The sequence below is a fragment of the Falco naumanni genome, chromosome 3, assembly GCF_017639655.2.
Source record: "Falco naumanni isolate bFalNau1 chromosome 3, bFalNau1.pat, whole genome shotgun sequence".
NCBI lineage: Eukaryota > Metazoa > Chordata > Aves > Falconiformes > Falconidae > Falco > Falco naumanni.
The window spans coordinates 18,747,233-18,767,470 of NC_054056.1; the positions used below are offsets into that span (position 1 = coordinate 18,747,233).

General features: G+C 41.1%; 1 protein-coding gene across 1 annotated transcript in view; it reads left to right on the plus strand.

Annotated features, from left to right (window-relative positions):
• The window catches only part of RECK (reversion inducing cysteine rich protein with kazal motifs), a 66,281-nt gene that overhangs the window by 31,542 nt on the left and 14,501 nt on the right, over positions 1 to 20,238 (plus strand). Inside the window, exons 8-15 of the mRNA XM_040588143.1 lie at positions 3,945 to 3,978; positions 4,823 to 5,020; positions 5,422 to 5,689; positions 7,050 to 7,229; positions 8,196 to 8,408; positions 9,149 to 9,285; positions 11,468 to 11,608; positions 14,223 to 14,411. Coding sequence (XP_040444077.1) covers positions 3,945 to 3,978; positions 4,823 to 5,020; positions 5,422 to 5,689; positions 7,050 to 7,229; positions 8,196 to 8,408; positions 9,149 to 9,285; positions 11,468 to 11,608; positions 14,223 to 14,411 — 1,360 coding nt within the window. The remainder of the gene's footprint in view (positions 1 to 3,944; positions 3,979 to 4,822; positions 5,021 to 5,421; positions 5,690 to 7,049; positions 7,230 to 8,195; positions 8,409 to 9,148; positions 9,286 to 11,467; positions 11,609 to 14,222; positions 14,412 to 20,238) is intronic.

The following is a 20,238-nucleotide window of genomic DNA, read 5'->3' on the forward strand; positions in this document are numbered from 1 at the left end:
ACCTGCTCTTAACAGACACAGAAGCATTATTGTGGTGATTCAGTGGTCTGTGGAACTATAGTTTCAAAGCACAGAAAGAATAAGGTTTCTTACCTGGTTCGGGCATCCTGCCTGTTTAAAATTGGTGTGTAAAATTGCTGTAAGATGATTTTGTCTCAGCTTGAGTCCTCCTTTAGAGGAGGAATGTTGGTAGACACCATAACCCTCTGAACGTTCTCCTGGTTTTGTGCGGTTACAAACTGCAATCTAAGCTAACAGGGTTGGTGACACTGTTATCTCTGAACTGCTTTGTAATAACTTTCTGTGTTAACATTCAACTTCTAAATAACATGGCAATTTCTAGCTGAGTTTATAGCAGCATTACACCATGATTCTAAGTATTGTTTGTGCTAACAGTAGGTCAAGTACTTATGTGTAACCATGACATACAGACCTCAGCCTTTCCAGGAGCCCCTGCTATCCCTGAGCATTAATAGTTACAGTGATGCTTTCTACCTGGTGGGTTTGCTTGCCATGTTCCAGTGCGTGGTACAGAGTGGGTGTGGAGAAGTCTTAATTTCAGCAGCTTCTAAAGACAGTCAGTTTTGGGTCAGAGCTATGTTTATATGGCAGTTCCTATCTGACAGTTGTTTCTTATTTCGTACATGGAAGGTCCCAAAGAAACCGGGTGGCTGCGTTGAAACAGTGACTTTCTGATAACCATTTGTTGGAACTCATTGAGAAGGATGTATGGTGCTATAAAAATGACATGAGCCTTTAGTCAACAGTATAAATCTGTTCTTTACAGATACGGGATAGTGATTCTGTCTACATGTTCTGTTTTCATGAGTTCTCTGGTCCCTCATCCCTGTTACACAGATGAAGGGGTGACAGGATTTGCTTTGTGGGTAGTAAAGAGGGAAAATCTAAAGTGAATCAGATGAAAACTTGCTGCTGGGATGAGGAATGCTGCTGCAAATTCCTTCTCAGTCTCAGAGAAATTATGCAGGATCTGTGCCCTTGGGATAAAAGATCTACAATTTCATAGAGGATATTAGAAGAATGAGAACAAAATGTCTGAATTGTTACTCCGTGAGGTTTTGGACCTTGTTTTTTGTAAGGCAAACATGTAATTTTTGTGTGAGGTGTTCTCAGTAGACCTGTGCTTTGATTCATGATCACTAAAATTCTAAGTAGCTGGCATTCATGGAGAACAGACTTACATTTTTCAAGTTAGATTTGTGTTTATTCTCCTAGGGTCATTGTTTCAGTGCCACAAGTGCCGTGGTTTACCCATGGTTTAAAGTAATTTCTGACTAAATAGAAGAAAGTGATGCTGCTCACAACAGTAAATGGAACTGTCCTCTTAAGATCTTGCTTTTGACTGTTACCATATTTCACTATCCAGAAATATATTATCCAAATGATATAATTGTGAAACTGTAGAAGACAGGATTGTGGCACTATGATTTACATGGCATAAAGAGTTAACTGGCAAGTTGGAACTTGTGATTTAAATTAAAGCGTAAAATAAAATCATTAATGGCATGATAGAAACTGAAACTTCAAGGCTTGAGCTTTTTAAATCTAAGTTAAAATGTGAGTCTTCCATCTTCTGGTACAGTAAATAATTCTTTTGGCTCTTCAGGTTTTCATCAGAACCACCTCTGCAGGAGTGGTAATTCGTTTGAATGCTAATTCACACAGAGGGAGAATCTGTGTTCTGAAGTGCTTGCTCTTAAATGAACACCAGAAAAGAGGATAAAGATAGCCATGAAAATGAAGAAAAACATTTTTAAAAGAATCACGCTTTACTTGGGCACTTACAAAACTTGCATGAGGGAAAAAATTCATAACAAGGGGAAGTGGGATTGTAGAATTCTCTGGTTCTCTGGTGGAATGCTTGTGCTTAGTGCATAGCACTCCCGTGGGATACGAATTTGGGACTCTAATGCTTGCTGGTCCTGGTGTCAGGCTTTGCAGTGCCTCTGAAGGTCAGGGAAGGGTGCAGGAGGTGTGAGCTGTGTACTGAAGCTGCCTAGCGGAGATGCAAACGCAGTGTTTACAACACAGAAGTTTTTCCTTTTTCCTGCGTCTCCTCCCCATCCCGCTGCAGGGGGTGAGTGAGCGGCTGTGCAGTACGCAGCTGCCGGCCAGGGTTAGACCAGGACAACGCCAAACAATCAGACAAAAAGAACATTAAAACCTCGAGGTGATTCCTAGTGCATTTATATTTTCTTTACTTTAAAAATGTAACACTTCCATCTGTTTGCAGCAGTACAAATTTTCACAAAAATACCAGGCAGGTTGTTGGGGATACCCACTGCTCTGCAGGGCAGTAAGTGCTGGTGACCAGCGCGGGTAGATGCGGCGAGCTGCGGAGCTTGCGTTGGGGCTGCGTCTTGGGGTCTCCTCCTTTCCTTAGGTGGAGGTAGTAGCACACGTGATACTTTGCTGTACTGAAGCAAGATTTTAATCCCACATTATGTTCATGGATCAGTATGATGGCATTTCTGATTTCTTCTCTATATGCTGTGTAAAGTACAGATTTATTTAATGGTGGGGGTAGGGGAAATTACGGAGATCAGGAACTTCAGGCAGATGAGGATTGTGTTTTGTCACTGTGTTAATATATTTGATCACTTTTCATCATGGCTGTTTTGACAAGTTTGGAGGTCAGGTGTGGAAAAAGGTTCAGATGTCTCTTCTTTTTCACAACCGTGATTTTGAAGTCTTTGATAACTGGCTACTACCTTTTGGAATTTCAGCCTCGTGACTTCACCTTTTCACAGAGTTCCAGAAAGCTTATATGCTTATATCTATTTTTTTAAGAAGGAATGTGCTTTTTCAGTGTGAGGGAGGCCATGGTTGCTTTGGGCAAGAGTTCAGTAGTCTTGAGGGAGTGGGCTGTGCCCCTCTGCCCGGGTGAGACCCCCTGCAGTGCGGGGGGGCCCCAGCACAGGACAGACATGGACCTGTCGTAGCGGGTCCAGAGGAGGCACAGAAATGCTCCGAGGGCTGCAGCAGCTCTGCCGTGAGGGAAGGCTGGGAGAGCTGGGGTGGCTCAGCCTGGGGAAGAGAAGGCTCCGGGGACACTCACTGCAGCCTTCCAGCACGTAACGGGGGCTCACAGGAGAGACGGGACAGACTTTAGCAGGGGCTGTAGCGATAGGACAAGGGGGAATGGCTTTAAACTAGAAGACGGCAGATTCGGACTGGATGTGAGGAGGAAATCCTTGATGATGAGGGTGCTGGGGCACTGGCACAGGTTGCCCAGAGAGGCTGTGGGTGCTCCATCCCTGGGAACGTCCAAGGCCAGCCTGGCCGGGGCTCTGAGCATCCCGATCCAGCTGAAGGTGTTCCTGCCCATGGCAGGGGGCTGGGCTGGATGGCCTTGGAAGGTCCCTTCCTACACAAACCATTCTGTGATTGCTCTGTGCGTTAAGAGTCCTCTGAAACAGAACAGCAGGGTGTACGTTTCCCTTCTGTCACTTGGCATGTTGTGTACCCCCAGCTGTACCTTTTGGCTGCTGTCTGAGGGAGCTGGTGGCATGCTTTAGCTTTCAAGGTGTATTGCTGTTGAGTTGAGATTTTAGATTTGCATCTGTGCAGCCTTTTTTTTCACATAGAATCTCTAAAATTACTGCCATTAAAAAAAAAACCCACATGACATTTTGGGACATCCTATTATAGCATGCTGTTTCTAAGTTATTCCAGGGAAGTCTTCCTATTTGCTCGCTTGAATATTTGTCTATTTTGTTACAAGTGCACACAGAACTCAGGTGACCTCTAATCTTTTAATTTGCTACATTCGGTGGTTTTGTATAGTATTCTTGTTTTAATCCAATCTAATTGGAACAAATAATAACCAAGTTAGACTTACTAGCTCATTAGAAGAAATGAACGGACACAAATATTTATTTGAAGTTTTCTGGCTTGTAACACTCTTTTTGTTTTGATTTCAGAATGCTCTCTTTAGTTGTATTAACAGAAATGAAAGTAAGTATGTAATGAATAGCTTGTCTTTTTTGTTTTCCTTTTATATCGTTCTTTGCTTTTATCTCTAAAATGTAAACATTCTGTGGGTGTACATATACACAGATCATATGGATTCAGTTCCATAGGACAAACCACAAGAGTGAATTTTCTTGCTCAGTGATAAGGGGATTTGGCAACTCGTATAATTTATATTAGTTTTTAGTTTGTTCATCTGTATTTGTTTTTTCTATTCTATTTTGATGATAACCTAGAAGCTCATCTTTTCCGTCTGCTTTGTTTATTTGATTAGTGTTAAGTAAGAAAATTAAATGCCTGGATAAAGTCTTGCATCATGCAAGTGTTTTGTGCCCAATGTCTGTCTATATAAAATGAAATCAGCATCTCAGAATTAATTCTAGTAAAAATATTCCTCAAGAACTGTTAATAAAGTATGAAAAATGGGTGAAACATGATGCCATCTGTGTATTTTTTTGAATGAGTTTTAGGATCCTACTCTATTTATTTGTTTACTAATAATACTTGTCTAATAATTCTGTCTGGCTACCCTAAATAAGAACAAAATAGCTGATGATAAAATTCAGCTGTCTTGCTTGTGTCTTGAACTTGAGTTCAGGATGGCTGTAGGGACTTTTTTCTCCAGCCAAACAAAAAATGTAATTTGGCTAATTACAGATCCTCCCACTCATTCTGTAGATGGAGATTATTTTAATAGAGCATAGAAGAATTTCTTCCTTTCTTTTTCCACAGTAATACCTTGAGCATCATTGTAGTACAGACATGGCTCATTTCTTCGTTTCTCTGTTTGGGAACCCATAGATTTTCTGTTGTTTGTTTGTTTCCCCAGTGGGGTCACTCTGTTGCAGTTATGCAGGTCATCACACAAACTGTCGGGAATATTGTCAAGCAATTTTTCGGACAGACTCTTCTCCTGGTCCTTCACAAATTAAAGCAGTTGAAAATTACTGTGCATCTATTAGCCCTCAGCTTATACACTGTGTTAACAACTATACACAGTCATATCCAATGAGAAATCCTACAGATAGTAAGTATAAAAAATTCTTCTTTGCTGAAAGTTGTGAAAAATACTGAAAATGTTTGAGGATTGTATGCACTTTTTATATAAAATGTGTTATTGTATGAGTCTTTATAAATTGTATTAATGTATTTCTATATTATAATTTTGATTATATGAGTTTATAAAATGATAACTTTAGTTTGTAGGTGCATTATTGATTTTTATTTATGTTTTTGATTCCACATAACACTGTTGTGTTTTTCCAGAGTTGAATCTCTTAGCATTTAAAAGCAGCAATTTTCTGTGAGATTATCTGGGACGGGGCGAGGAAAGCCTTCTTATAGGACTTTTTCTCCGAGGGCTGTTACATCATGCATCTTGGTGGTTGTTGTATGCTTGATCATTGATTATTTTTAATTTTTTGACAGGTTTATATTGCTGTGATAGAGCAGAAGACTATGCATGTCAGACTGCTTGTAAACGAATTCTGATGTCAATGAAAACAGAGCTTGAAATTGTTGATGGACTTATAGAGGGTTGTAAAACAATGCCTCTCCCCCAGGACCCGCTTTGGCAATGCTTTCTTGAGAGTTCAAGGTCTGTTCACCCAGGAGTCACTGTGCACCCTCCGCCTTCAACAGGCCTCGATGGAGCTAAGCTCCATTGCTGTTCTAAAGCGAATTCTTCCACGTGTAGGTCAGTATCTCCCTGCCCTCATGGCCACTTGTAAAAATGCTTCAGAATTTATCTCATATCAAGCCTTTGCCTGAATTCGGCCGTGTACATCAAAGAGAGTTCTGTGAATTCTTAGGAAAAGTAAAGGTTTAGGTAGTCACGTGGGTGTCCCATTCTGTCCAATACTTACTTTGTATCTTAAAAAGTAGTTGTAGAAGAGGAATCACTTCTCACATTTAGCACTGGCTATTTATAGGAGACACAGTGATTACTGAAACCTGTACCTTGCGTGTGGCTGTGACAGCCGATACTGCAGCAAGATGCAGAGCCCTTAACCAGGTGCTGAAGGGAGCCAAGGAGCCAGCAAACTGCACAAGCTCTCAAGTACCTGGTTGCTGCTTGTTCCTTACTAGATGCTGTTCAGATTTTTGTCAGTGAAAAATAGCTTAGATTATTTAGTTAATAATTAAATAATGGAACTAACTATTCTGACGTTAAAAAAAAAAAAAAAGGTTTGCAGCAAATAGTTGCACACTTGCAAATAACTGACTTGGAGCATTTTTAGTGTCGAGCAATTTTCTGTCTACTTTAGAAATAGATTGTTGTTGCATTTTAAGTGCATCAATATGTCAAAATAAGTTGCAAACATTGATTTCTGAGCTGTCGCTTCCTTTTCTATCAAACCCTCCCATAACAAAACAATATGCAGCAGGATCTTACAATGCGTTTAGTAGTAGAGCGCTGGAGTTGTTATTTTTTTAGAACATTGAAGCACAAAGCAGTTGATACAATATCTTTTAGCTGCTTGCTTTAACAATGAGTTCTAAAAATGGATCCTTCTCTCATGTTTTCAATGTGCAGTAGACTTTAATACCACAGCAAAATTCCGTACCTTCAGCTGGGGTGGGAACAGTTGTAGTTTGTAGGATGTTGCTGTGATCAAAGTGGCTTGGGTATCACTGACACCAGGAAACAGCTCAAACACAAGCAAAAAACCAGTGTGTCTGCTTCAAACATCAGGGCAAGAGAAGAAATGTATTTTGCTTGCCAGTTGTTTCTGTAGGAGGAGGAGGAGTGATGTGAAGTTGAAGGATGGGGAATTAGAAGTTGTTCATTATCATATCAAACTAGATTTATTACAAGTAAAACTAGCTGGGCTAGTTTGCACCTTAAAGTCATTAGTTCAGGTTTCCAGCTATCACATTTTTATTGGATACTGCAGTTTTATATTCTGAAGTCTTTCAGTATCACTAACAGAGTTTTCTACAGCGAGCATAGGCTGTTGTGATCAGCGGGGAAACGATAGGCTCTGCTTTAGCTGGATGACTGCTGTTCTTTTAATTTTATGTTCTTTGTCAATTTTTTTGTTGTTGTTGTTTAGAGAGCTCTGCACTAAACTTTATAGCACGAGCTGGGGCAATTCACAGAGCTGGCAAGAATTTGATCGCTTTTGTGAGTATAATGCAGTTGAAGTTTCCATGTTGACCTGTTTAGCAGATGTACGAGAACCTTGTCAGCTGGGCTGTAGAAATCTTACTTACTGCACTAATTTTAATAACAGGTAGGAGAGAGACACTGAATATTTTATAAAGGAATTCCTGTGCTTTGATTTAAAAAAATAAAGTAAAATGTTTTTCAGGCTTATTTTGAGATTGTATGTAGCTGTCTTTCTGCACATATTTTTTTACATAATTTAAAAATGAAATTTTTTCTTTAGAATAAACTTCTAGAAATGTATTTAACAACAGACATAACAAAACTTACAAGAATAAAAGCAAACCCATGAACTTGTAAAATGTCATAATGTATTAGCAGCATATTGCTCTGTCTTACCATATAGATAAGTGAGCTATGATTACTGGAACACTGTGTATTATAAATAATGTAAAGACGCTTGTTAAATTTATATATTACCCCTTTTTCAAAATTCCTTTTCTTTCAGATATTTCTGTAGTTTTATACTTTTTAGGGCAAAATTCATGATTTAAAAGTGGTGTCTGAATTAGTAATTGCAAGGTTACAAATTAAATAATTGGTTTCAAAAGAAAACATTTTAAAATTTTGTTAGCTATTAAAGATCTCTGGCTTGTCTTTCAGATAGTATACAGTGGTGTGAGTGTTACGTAAGTAGCAGAATTAGATATGTGATAGATGCAGCCTGGGCAAATGTAAATTATAAATCAGCTTGCATTAGTGATTTACCAGGAAACATTCATACAGATATTCTGGATACCTAAGATATTTGCTTTTAAGTCACCTTTCTTCAGGTTAAAAAAAATTAAGTGATATTTGGTCTAAGAGGTAGAGATGAGAAGGGAGTTTCAGTCTTGAATCTCTAAAAGCTTGTTTTCCTTAAAGACAGAATTCAAGTTGATTTCGATCTTGCTTAGCTGTGGAAGGGTTTTGTTTCTTTTATACCACAAAAAAATCAAGCTATATCAAGGCTGTAGAATTCATATGGTGAAAGAAGAGATGTGTGGTGTTTTATTTTCTTGTATACATGCCATATCTTAACTTTCTTTTTAAGACCAACAGAACTTTTTAGGAGCTGCAATACTCAGTCAGACCAGGGAGCCATGAATGACATGAAGCTGTGGGAAAAAGGCAGTATTAAGATGCCATTTATAAATATTCCCGTGCTTGACATTAAAAAATGCCAGCCAGAAATGTGGAAGGCAATTGCCTGCTCACTGCAGATTAAACCTTGCCACAGCAAATCTAGAGGAAGTATTATCTGCAAGTAAGTACTTGGGGGGGCTGGGGTTCAGAGCTTCAGCCTAAGGATTTTAATGAGAACTAGAAGACTGCTGTAGGGCTGTTTGACTTACATTAGGAAAGCACGGCAAGGCAAGCACAAAAGAACGTGAGCTTGTGTAGTTGCCGTTGCTTGAATCTCCATCACTGGGACGGGAAGGTGCTTGTCTGTTAACGAGATGGATGTATATGCTTCCGTTGTAAAGCTGATTTATTGTTGGAGGTTTTTTGGCACTCTGTGGTGTCTACAAAACCTTTCCTCTTTTTTTGTGTTGGGACCTACTGCAGATTTTCAGCTGACAGAAAGTTCTGGGAAAAAAATTAAGTTTATCTTTTAAAAAAAATAGATTTTGAAACTAAGTGATTGGGTAGAAAAGAGACCAGCTAATTTAGTACAGGTAGTGAGATAGAGTTCAACCCATATTAGATGTTAGTAAATCAAGGAAATGTTTGGTCTTGAGAGATACATGCGTATGATGCCACAGAAAATGAAGTTTGCCAAGCCCAAAGTGTAAGAGTATTGTAAGCAATAGTTCTTGTCTTTGTGTCACACATTTGTTCCTCCCCCTGATTTATATATATCTATAAATAAACACTCTGTTGTGAGGCAGAAGAGGAAAAACATGGATTCAGTGAAGGGAAGAACATGGAAAGAAGCCTTTTTCATACAGGACCTTTTTTCTTGAAGTAGTGTTCATGAAGTTCTGTTTCTTTATTTATCTGAAGATCGGATTGTGTGGAAATACTGAAGAAATGTGGAGATCATAATAAATTCCCTGAAGGCCACTCAGCTGAAAGTATTTGTGAGCTCTTATCTCCAACAGATGACTTGGAGAACTGCATCCCATTAGATACATACCTGAGTAAGTATCAACATGCCTATGCGAAGAAACAAGGTACTTGGAATGCTTATCATCGCTTTTAATAATTGTCATTATTTCTTTTAAAGAAGTTGTGTTGAATTTGAGACATTTTATTTAGGGTATTAGAGAGAACTGGATTGTTCACATCACTATAGTTCATGACACTTATTCCTTCTTGCACTGGGTGTACGTGGCCAGGTTGCTTTGGTAGCAGCGGAGGCTGCAGGGGCTGCGGTGTGCCAGGTGCAGCCAGCCCTGCATGGGCCTGCTACAGGGCAGAGCTGAGCTGCTTCGCAAAGTTTGTGGTGCCTCTGTGAGAACGTGTTGAAGAAAGGGCAAAAAATGCCAGGTGGGTGTAGGAGGGATCAGGAAGAGTGAAAAACAACAGAGGTGGCACAAGGTCAGAGGAGCAGAGGTGCTGCATGGCGGAGAAGGTGGCCACCAGGCAGGCTCTGGGGGACCTCGTGCTACGGCAGGTGGGTGTACCCAGAAGGAAGCTGCTCCCATGGAGAGCCCATGCTGGAGCAGGGGAGCGGGTAAGAAGGAGTGAGCAGCAGAGAGAAACTCCTGTGTACTGACCACAGTCACCATCAGTCCCCCCTTGCCAATCACTGCTGCGTCACTTGGGACAGGGGCAGAGATGGCTGGATGATGGTGAGCCTGGAGAAGAAAGAAGTTGCTTTAATGTTTGTCTTTTAGTTCCCGTTACCTGCATCTGTAATTAGATGCTTATTTTAACTGGCAGTAAATTTAGTTAGTTTTCCCCAGGTCAAATGAGTTTTGCCCACAGTGGTAATTCTTAATGCAGTCTCCCTGTCTTTATCTCAGCTCGTGAGCTCTTCTGTTTCTGTTCCACCTGTTCTCCACCCCCATCTGGGGTGGGGGCACCGGGTGGGAGTTTGTCAGCCAAGGCTAACTCGCCACACTTCTATTTTGGGGACTGTATATTCAGGACAAGTACACTCGTCTGCATCATCTCATAATCTGGCTTGTTGAATTTCAGTGATTTTTACGTATTTGAAAATAGACTAGTTAGTCTTACTTTAAGAAAACTCTGTTCTTCAAGAAGTCATCTCGCATGCCAAAAAAAGTACTATGACAATAAGATCGCTAGCACCATTTATTTACAGGACAGAAGCTGGTCATGCTTGGGAGGACTGATCTCAAATGTCACTTAAACAACAGCATGATTTAGAGCATGACTTCTTGATGTACAAAATTAAACTTTTGCCTGATGCAAAATCTCTATTCTTTAACCGTGCAATTAGAGTAACCAAAACTAAAACGAACTCTTAGGGCAGTAGAACATTAATTTAGCAGGCATATGGAAGAACTACATTTTTGTGATTCTGTTTTCTTCTAGCATGTCTTATCCCTTAGAGTGGAACACAATTGTATTAGCAAAATTTCATCTTGGTTCTAGATTTCATTTAAATGCATTTTTTGACATTATTTTCCAAATCTGCTCTACCCTATTACTTCTTCCTGTTCTAGCATTTAGACCTTTTTAGCTTTTATGGGATTTATCCATTTTAGACCTTATTCTGAATTAAACTTTGATACTTCTTTCTTGGAATCCCAGGAACTTTGAAAACAGTAGATTTTTGGTTAGTAAGAGCTGCAACTGAAAGTGTGCTTCAACAAATAAATTGATCCCAGAGGGACGATGTATTGAAGTTTTGGGTGGTGCTTTCCTTTTAGCTGCTGCTTTTCCATGTTGCCTTCCCGTTCCCTAGTCTTGTAACAGGAGAACTTTACTAGTGGGTTAAAGGGAAAACAAAAGTTTATTGATGATAGCGAACTTGGTTAAACAGTAAGTGTACTTTAAACCTGCAATTTGTTAATCGTTGACTATGGGACTTGTCTTGATTAAACTGCTGGTCATTGTCAGTTTGTATTTTTGTCATATAGAGAAAATTATTTTGAACACAAGGTAGAGGACCAATATTCTGCTTGTGAAGAATCATTTGGGCTGTCATTTCTAGGATTGAGGACTATAAACTTTTGAAATCAGTTAGTATCTTGCCATGTGAAGCTTCTACAAGTATAGTTTTAAAAAAATACGTATTTTTCACAGAACCATCAAAAATATGGTTTCACTGGATGTAAGAAATGCTGTGCTTTGTTGAAGAAAAATAAACCTCATTTAAGTCAATGTAAATGCTGTATGTTCTGTTCTCAGGCCCAAGTTCTTTAGGTAACATTGTAGAAGATGTTACACATCCATGTAATCCGAATCCATGTGCAGCTAATCAGTTATGTGAAGTAAACAGAAAAGGCTGCCAGTCTGGAGAAGTGTGTCTTCCGTACTTGTGTGTGCCAGGTAAGGGGTTTGGATTTCGGTTTACCTGAGTTTTGCTGGTAAAGATAACAGCACTGAAATTTTGTTGAAAGTTCTAAAGTTAGTTGCTGATATCCCAGAAGAATTATTACTGCAGTTATCTTGTGTTTTCAAAATCTGTAGCCTACCTTCTACCTCTTTTCATTTCTTGCTGTGTTTCTGGTTTTATTGTCCACTGAAACATAACATCTTATTAGAAGATGCATTACTTATTTTGCTTCAGAAGAAATAAATGCCCGTACATGGCCTGAAAGCAGCTTGCCTGCTATTTAGAATTACAAGCGTGCAGTACTGTAAATACAGTGCAGCTCACTGTTGCTGCGGACGCTGTGACATGTATTGCCCTGTATTTCCATATATTATTAGCCATATCTGCATTACTTTCCATACTGGTGAATTAAATGGACATTATGTCAGGCTTTGATGTTAATGGAAATCAGACTGTTGGTCTTGGGAGGTCATTCTGAGAGCTCTGAGGGTCTGATCAGAAGCAAGGTGCCCTGGGATGTACATTTGCGTGGGCAGCAATTCTGGTGCTATATTAAAGTTTGAGGTGGTATCTTACATGGAATTGTCCTAAAGCCTTCTCCACAGGCAGGTCAACTTCTCGGACTGCCTCCAGCAGCTCCTGGGTAACTAGCTCTGGTCTGAGTAAATTAATACCCAGACTTTTTCTTAAGGTCTTCACTGTTCCTGCTTCACTGGGTCTGGAGTGCCCAGGTTTGGGGCTTGGGAAGGAAGTGGCATGGCGCGTAATTTATTGCCCTCTCCTTTCTTCTCTCTACTACTTGAGCTTGCAGCACTGATGCAGCATCTCAGCACTTAATCTTTAATGACTGGCAGTGCTGTGAGTTCTCTGGCTGGCAAAAGGCAGAACCACAAGGCTGGTTAGCTCTGTGTCTCTCCCAAATCTGCATGTAGACTTGCAGTTTGGTGGAAAGCGATGCTGACTTTGGGAAACAACAAAAATACAAATAATGCTTCTTGTGCTGCCTTGCACTTCCACGAGACCCATGGTACCGCCTCTCATTAAAGATGACGTCTGGAGATGCAGCAGTAACGGCTGTCTGCACTTCCGCTGCTGCTCCATTGAGCGATACCTGTAATGTAGATGCACCTCGCTAGAAAGGCATTGGTGACCATTTGGGAACTGCCATTTTAGAACACAGGCATTGTCTAATTCCCGCACCACCATAAATGCGAGCTGACTGGGGAGAGAGCCTCATGTGCAGTGAGTTTCAGCTATCTCACTTTGGAATGGCAGGCTTGGATGGTGTTGGTAACAAGGGTCAAATCCACATGAGGAGGTGGGAGACTGTAGGATGTCCCAACTTCTACAGCCCCTTCGTTGTTCTACCTCAGCTAGTAGTAGTGCGTGCCTCAGTTTTTCCCCTTCCTTTGTCGCAAAGCGTATCGCTCAGTGACTGGAGATAGCACCTATGGTTCTTGAAGCAAAGAGGAAAGCTTGTGTTTGGTGACAGCTTGAACACATGTGTTGAGAGAGACTGAGCAGATGAGAGTGGCGCTGATTTTTAAACTGAATTGCATGAAGCAGCCTCCTTTCTAAAGGAAGTGATAGAATTGCCATAACTGTCTTGCATCTGTTCCCTGAGCATCTTTTGTTCCAGTGGTTCTGTGTCTGATCCATTTCTCCAGTGATTTTTAATTACAAAAAGGAAAACTGGGTTTTGCTTCACTCATACATCTGCTACAGTCATGCTTTTCTAAAAGTGAGGACAGACCTCAGCTTGTTCTTTTTGTGAGCCTAGGGACATTGTTAGGTTTCTGTGACCCTTACAACATATTTTTGTTTTTCTGAAAAGCTGAGCATTATTGCTATAGAGGTGGTATCGTCTTCACTTGCTGCAGAAGTCATTCAAAGCGATCTGAAAACAAGCTCACCCAGAACTTTTTAAGAGACAGTTTACTTCCTCTAAAGGTTGTAAGGTGACTTTTATGTTTGAATTCAGTCTTTTTATTGGTTGAGAGCTTTGGGGGAATTGTTGAAGTTCATAATTTCTAGGGTAGTTTTAATCTGCTGTTTGTTTTATTATTTTTTATTTGTGATTTTAAAAACAATTTTCCTTCTATTTCTTTTTTTTTTAAAACCAGTTTTCCTGCTTTTTCTCCCTTTCTCCCCTCCTCACATCTACCTATATGAATCCTTCAGTGTTCACATAATATGTACAAGTAGGGAAGGAAGACACCAAAATACGTGAGAGAGAGAGGAAATGACTACGCTTTGCTTGTGAGACCCTTTAATTAAGATTCGGTATTGGAGAGAGTGAAGCATATGTGGTATTTGTCGTATTGCGTACATTTTGTACTACTGCTGAACTGTGGAAAATGAAATTACTTGAGAATTGTTGGAATTACCAGTCTTTTTGTCTTAAATGACATTTCTACAGGTACTTCAGAACATCTTCTATTTCTGCTACTTGTTGCCTCTATGAAATGAGTGTATTTGTCTAAAGGGCAAGAGCAAGGCTGCTTTAGGAACACCTTAGCAGTTTCACAAGTCAGAGTAGTAGTTTCGATAGTGGCACTTGCCAAAGTATTTACTAAATACGAGCTAAAATTTCTCCTTGTTATATAGGTTGCAAACTGGGAGAAGCCTCAGATTTTATTGTCCGTCAAGGTACACTTATTCAGGTTCCATCCTCAGCTGGTGATGTTGGATGTTACAAGATTTGTACCTGTGGACACAGTGGATTGCTAGAAAACTGCATGGAAATGCATTGTGTTGACCTCCAAAAATCATGCATTGTTGGAGGACAAAGAAAAAGTAAGTATTAGTGCAGCAATTGTATCTTTACACAGTGCCTGCTCCTTAAGTCATGAAATCTGAGGTACATATGAAGACCCAGAGGATCTGAATGCAGAGTTTATCAGAAAATACAAAAGTTTGCATCCCTATATATAATACCTGTTTAGTTCTTGCATATGCTGGAGGGTTCCATTATTGAAGTCAATACTGAACTGTGTCTGTCTCAGCCAGTGAAAGTCCCCTGTGAAGCGTGTTCTTAGTACACCATTTTTCAGCCAAGGTGAAAACAAAGTCACTGACGTGCCTCACATCCCCTGTGTTTTAGGGTGCTTGATAATAGGGAGCTTCCTTTCTGGAAGAAGAATTTGCTGGTGGGAGCTCTGGGGGATGAAGGAGGAGAAAAGTTCTGAGAGAAGCCAGTAGGCAGCAGGGGTGAAGCAACAGCAGCAAAACAAATGGATCTGCATTAGCATGCTGTAGTTCTGCAGTTGAAGCATGGTGGAACTGACTCTAAGTGGCTCCTGTTTCCTGGATTCCAGCTCTGCAGGTGCTCTCAGTCTGCTTTTAACGGTGTTGGATATTCAGTGACCAACAGAGATGTCTGGGGAAGAGTATGAGAAAAGGCAGAGGAGTTAATTTTATTTCCCATTTATATTCTCCCAGAATCTGTTCTCTGCTTCAGACTACAGACCCCTTGAGTATGAGTTTCTTTACTAGCTCTTAATGGTTTGGGGGGGGGGGTTGGCTTTGTCTCGGGTGGTTGGTTTCTTTTTCTTCCATGGATCTTAAATACATGTTGAAAAAAAAAGAGTCGGAAACTTTTATCATGAGCTATAACATATGACAAGAAGTTTCACATGTTAAGATGTGTGCCTAAAACCCCTCCCTTTTGTGTTTGGTTTTTTTTGGTGGGATTTGCAAGGGATTTCTTTTCTTCGAGCCTTCATAATTTGTTTCATCTAGTTCTTCCTGGTTTATGAGATGCATCCTAATTCTTGTACTGAAAAAGCTGACAAATGATTGTTACCTATTTGCCTCCTCTTTTGGACCTCTGTCATATTCCCCTCAGCTTTCTGGGTTTTTCTCCAAGCCAGTTCCTATTCTGTGTACTCATTCCTTGTGTAAAAACAGGTGCATGCTTTTGATCATATTTGTTACCCTACTGTGTACGTTTTTCTAGTTCTTACATTTTCTTTGGAATGGGAGCTGAACTTTATGCGCCATTCACAATGCAAGTGCCCAGTCAAGCATATGTGATAGCAAAATGATGTTCCTTTCATAATTATTCTGAACATTATCTTTTTTTGGCTACTAGTTCTGCTGAGGTCATGCTTTCACAGAGTTGTGTGTTGTAACACCATGGTCCCATTCTTAAGTGGGAACGGTCAGCTCGCAGCTCATTGTGTGAACTGTAGAGACCTACTGTATGTTCAGTGCGATTAATTTCCTCCGCTGTAGCCTTCCCCAGTTGCTCAGTGTGGTGAGATTTTTCTTGCAGTTTTTCATTATTTGGTCCTTTGTACATGAATATTATTGGTAGACCTTGTCATGTAAATACTTGCATTTGGTTTTTTGGATCACATATTTATATGTTGAACAGAACAGCCACTGCATAGAGCATGGAGACTCCTCCAGTGACCTCCTTTCATTGCCCATTCATTCTGTTTCACAGTACTTATACATGTTAGTGCCTTTTTTTCCTATCTCTGCTTTTTTTTTTTTTTCTTGAAAGCCTATGTAAAAGAGCTGTTAAATGCCTGTTGGGTATTGAAGCGTATCAACCTGATTTTCTGTGTCCACCTGGCTGTTGACTCCTTCAGATAATCCAAACGATTTGTTTTGTGACTTGTACAAACCCTGTGATTCCTTCCCCTAATGTGGCATATGTAGTTATGTGTCACTGGGGGAGTTTAAAGCAAGAGGTTGCAAGTTAAGTTTGCTTATATGAGCAGGTATTTCACACCTGAGGAGTTCTGGAATTTTTTGGTGAATACCTGCTCTACTCGCAGAGTCGTTAGTGCTTGTCTGTCCAGAGCTGTTTCTGAGGCAGGTTGCCTAGCACATTGCCTGTGCAGAAGGTACTCTCTGGGACCGTTAACTCCCTCTGCAGGGAACAGGGATGCCAGAGAGGCTTTTACTTTTTGCTTTTGCTGTTGGCAAATCTTCTGAGTGCTTCAGGTGTTCACTGTGTGATCCTCCCTCCTACAACAGACCTAGCTGTAGGTGTAAAGGCCACATAAAACTGATTTTGCCAAAACAGTCGTTGTCAGAATTGGCAGTGAATAAAGCCAGAAACCACTGGATGTGTTGTCGAGAGAGAGGCACCCAGAGGCACACACACACACACACATGCACACACACACATACACACACACACAGGCGTGCTGCTGACGTGGGCAGCCACACTGATCGACGTGGACAGAAGATACTGCTTTACTGGCACCCACATGAAGACACATAGCATTAACACAAACCTGTTCCTGCCCTGCTGCTGATCAGAAATGAAGGCCGCTAATAAGCGGTTCTGCCCGGTGGCGGCCCGCTGGCCGCTGCCCATCTGGCAGAGCTGGTGGCATCCAGGCCCAAGCAGAGCTCCCAGGGCTGGTGTGGCCGCTCCACTGCTGGCTCACAGGCCTCTTACCCTATGCACTGACTCATCCAGCTTAAAGCCTGTTAGCATTCCTGCATGTATTCAGGGTAGGAAGTGAACGCACACAGAGGGTAAAAATAAAATTGAATAAAAATGTAGGATGGATTGTGGTGAGAGAAGCATACTGACCTGTCTGCACCCAGCAAATCCCTTTTTCCCCCTTTCCATCTGCTTTCCCACACATCTTCATGATTGATCTGTCTTAATTCCTCCTTTTCCTCATCTTTGGTCCTTCCACTAAACATCCCATAATAAGTTTTGCACAATCCCAGCATTCTCTTCCCTTGGCATCACATAATAAATCTGGCACTCTTTTAGGCAGCGATGCTGGCGTAGTTCTTACAGCATTCTGGGGAGGGAGTTTCTTTTACTGAGCAATGTTGGTAGGTTTCACACCAAGGACAATGGTTTCAAAAAAAAGTCTTTAGAAGACTGTTCTGCTAATGTGTACAAATGTGTTAGAAATACATACCAGGCATGGTCTGTCCTCTGCACTCGAATGTCTTTGAAACCTTCGTAGCGTACAGTTGAGCATCACAAGGCAGCCTGTGCCTTTCAGAAAAAAAACCTACTCATTTTTTTAATGAAATTAATATTAAGTAAGAATTATAGTTCAAGATTAATCGATGGGGCTAACATATGCTTTAAAATGAACATGTAAGTGGATACATTATGATAACAAAGGTGTATTGAACACTGTGGTTCTTGAAAGTCTCCTTCAGCATAGTGGGTGTAGACCTCCTGCTGATCTCTGTCTGCCAGGTAACTGTTGAACTAGCAGCTTTCTGTTTTAACAATAAAAGAATGCTAATTATCTCTTGCTTGACATTTTAGAAAGTTAATAATTTAAACCTAACTTTACTGTTATTGACTGTTTGAAGACTAAATTAGCATGGGCAGCAAGAGTTAATTGGGTTCTACCTAATCTGACAAAGTAGTTGAAAGAGACATGACAGGTGATACTTCTTAAAAGATAATACTGATTTATTTTCAGATTTATTCATTGCTTGAGAACTGTAAAGGTCTGGTTTTGTCATACAAACTGGCACTGTGCTCTTTGAAAAGGAAAGCAAACTAAAAAGCTACTACCAAGATAGGAAAAATCTTGCAAAATGTCTTGAATGTAAAACGGAGTCTGTGCCGAGCTGTGACCTGTCTGAGGCTGGTGTCTTTGAATCAGTCCGCAAGGAAAAGATTTTCTGCTAGTGAACAGTTACGTATTTCGGCACTGGACACTGCTCAGTGTCTGTAGATCAGCCCTTTTACAATACTGTCAGACTGAAGCTGAAGCGTAAGTAAAGCAATTCAAAGATACCTAGTAAGGTCAAAGTAACTGAGTCACTGTTTTTTACATACATCTTTTAAGTAACTTTTGAGAAGCAAAGCACTTGTTACATTTGCCACAAACATAATTTTCTGCTTGTGAACCAAACCCTGATATCATGAAAGAGTAGGTAATTGTCATATTTCTTTCTCTTAAAAGATACCAAGCAGAGCTAAATAATCAATTGCACAATTATTTTCATCACTTAGGATAGTCTGCCTGTAATGTTCCATGATTTACAGCTTGCAATGTTTGGGGTTTTTTTGTTCATCCAAAGCAGATAAAAGTCAGCCAAATGTACTTAGAACACAGAACACTTCTTAACCTTAATGATACGTTTGATGGGCAGTTATAGAAAGTATCTTGTGAAAGTAGATGCTTTCAAAATAGAGTCATTAGCAAATATATTATTTAAATGGCGACTGAAAGTTTTCATGGACTGTTCTGTCCAAAGAAACTTGCACTTTTTCAGATTACTGGTAAAAATAATCACGAAAATGTCTGAAGTTGTATTTGTGTTTGATGTTTGCACAGTGGACAGCTGTTGCTTGTTCTGGTAAATAGCAGCAATATGTGTAGCTGGTAAGGTATTCAGTACTCAGTAAGTGCCGTCCATTTAAAACAGAACAAACAAACAAACACAAAACCACCAAAAAATCACAACCAAACAAACCACCACAAACCCAAACCCAGGCATTCCACTTTTTGCCATAACTACTCATTAAGTGTGTATGGTGATTAAGACTCTATGTATTATATAATAAAAAATTAGTAGATTCCAGATCCATTAGATGATGTATTGAAAACAAGTAATTAAAAATTATGGTCGCCATGTGATCTTTTTGTAGTGACTGCATTTAGCTGGTCTCCATGTTAGTTGCAAAAAGCCAGGGTTGAGTCATAACGTCCAAACTAAAACCAAGCAGCCCTGAATGCTTCATCCGGCGCTGGGGTTTTGGTGCTGTGCCCTGACGCGGGTGAGCGCGGTGGCTCCTGAGGAAGCTTTGCTGTGTGCACTCTTTGCTGGCGAAAGCCAACCCTTGCAGAGTTGCCACGTGGTCCCTAAGCCAGGTACCCTTGACTCTGAAGAATCATCTAAGAAATCCTGTGTTCAGCATCATAGTCAAACCTTGGAAACTTTTCTTCTTCCCTGCTGACAGATTCATCTTTCTTCAGTAGTGCTGTGGCTTAAACGGAGCTGCTTGTGCTGCAGAGGCTTTCTGTGCTGTCCCCTTGCCTTCTGCCGTCCTTTGCCTGGGGTACCCCTTCCGAAGCGCTCGGATGCCGAGGGCTTTGCCGTCTGCCCCTGCACTGGTTCGCAAAACGTACATCCTTGACCTCAGCCCTTTGCAGGGAGATCAGCGGGAGCTGCCTTGCTCGCAGGCGCAGTTGGCAGCAGCGTGCTGAGGGGCGGTGTGCCTGCCGGCAGCCTTCAGCAGCCGCTTCCCTGCGGCCTGAGCGGCGGGCGCCGGCGCTGGTGGGTCTCACAGGGGACATACAACGCAGCGGAGGGCAGTCCTGTGGGCTGCTCACCAACCCAAACTGGAGTCGGTAAACAGAAGGAAAATGCCTGTTTGCAGTGGGATTCTTAGATCGAGCTGTGAAAAGGTTGTAACTGAGAAACGGCGAACGCGGGGCAGGTTGCTCGGCCGCTGGCGGTGGCGGCCGCCGTACTGAGGGCTCCCTGCTGGGGCCCGCTCACCCGCGCTGGGACCTCTGGGCTTCTGCTCGCCTCGCTGCAGTCTTGCTTGTCCCCTGCCTTGGACAAAGCTGTGTCTGCTTGTGGGGGCTGAAATTACAACTGGAACAGGTGTAGCAAAGCAATAAAGACCGGAGCGACGCGTTGGCACTTCTCACCTCTCGGCAAAAAG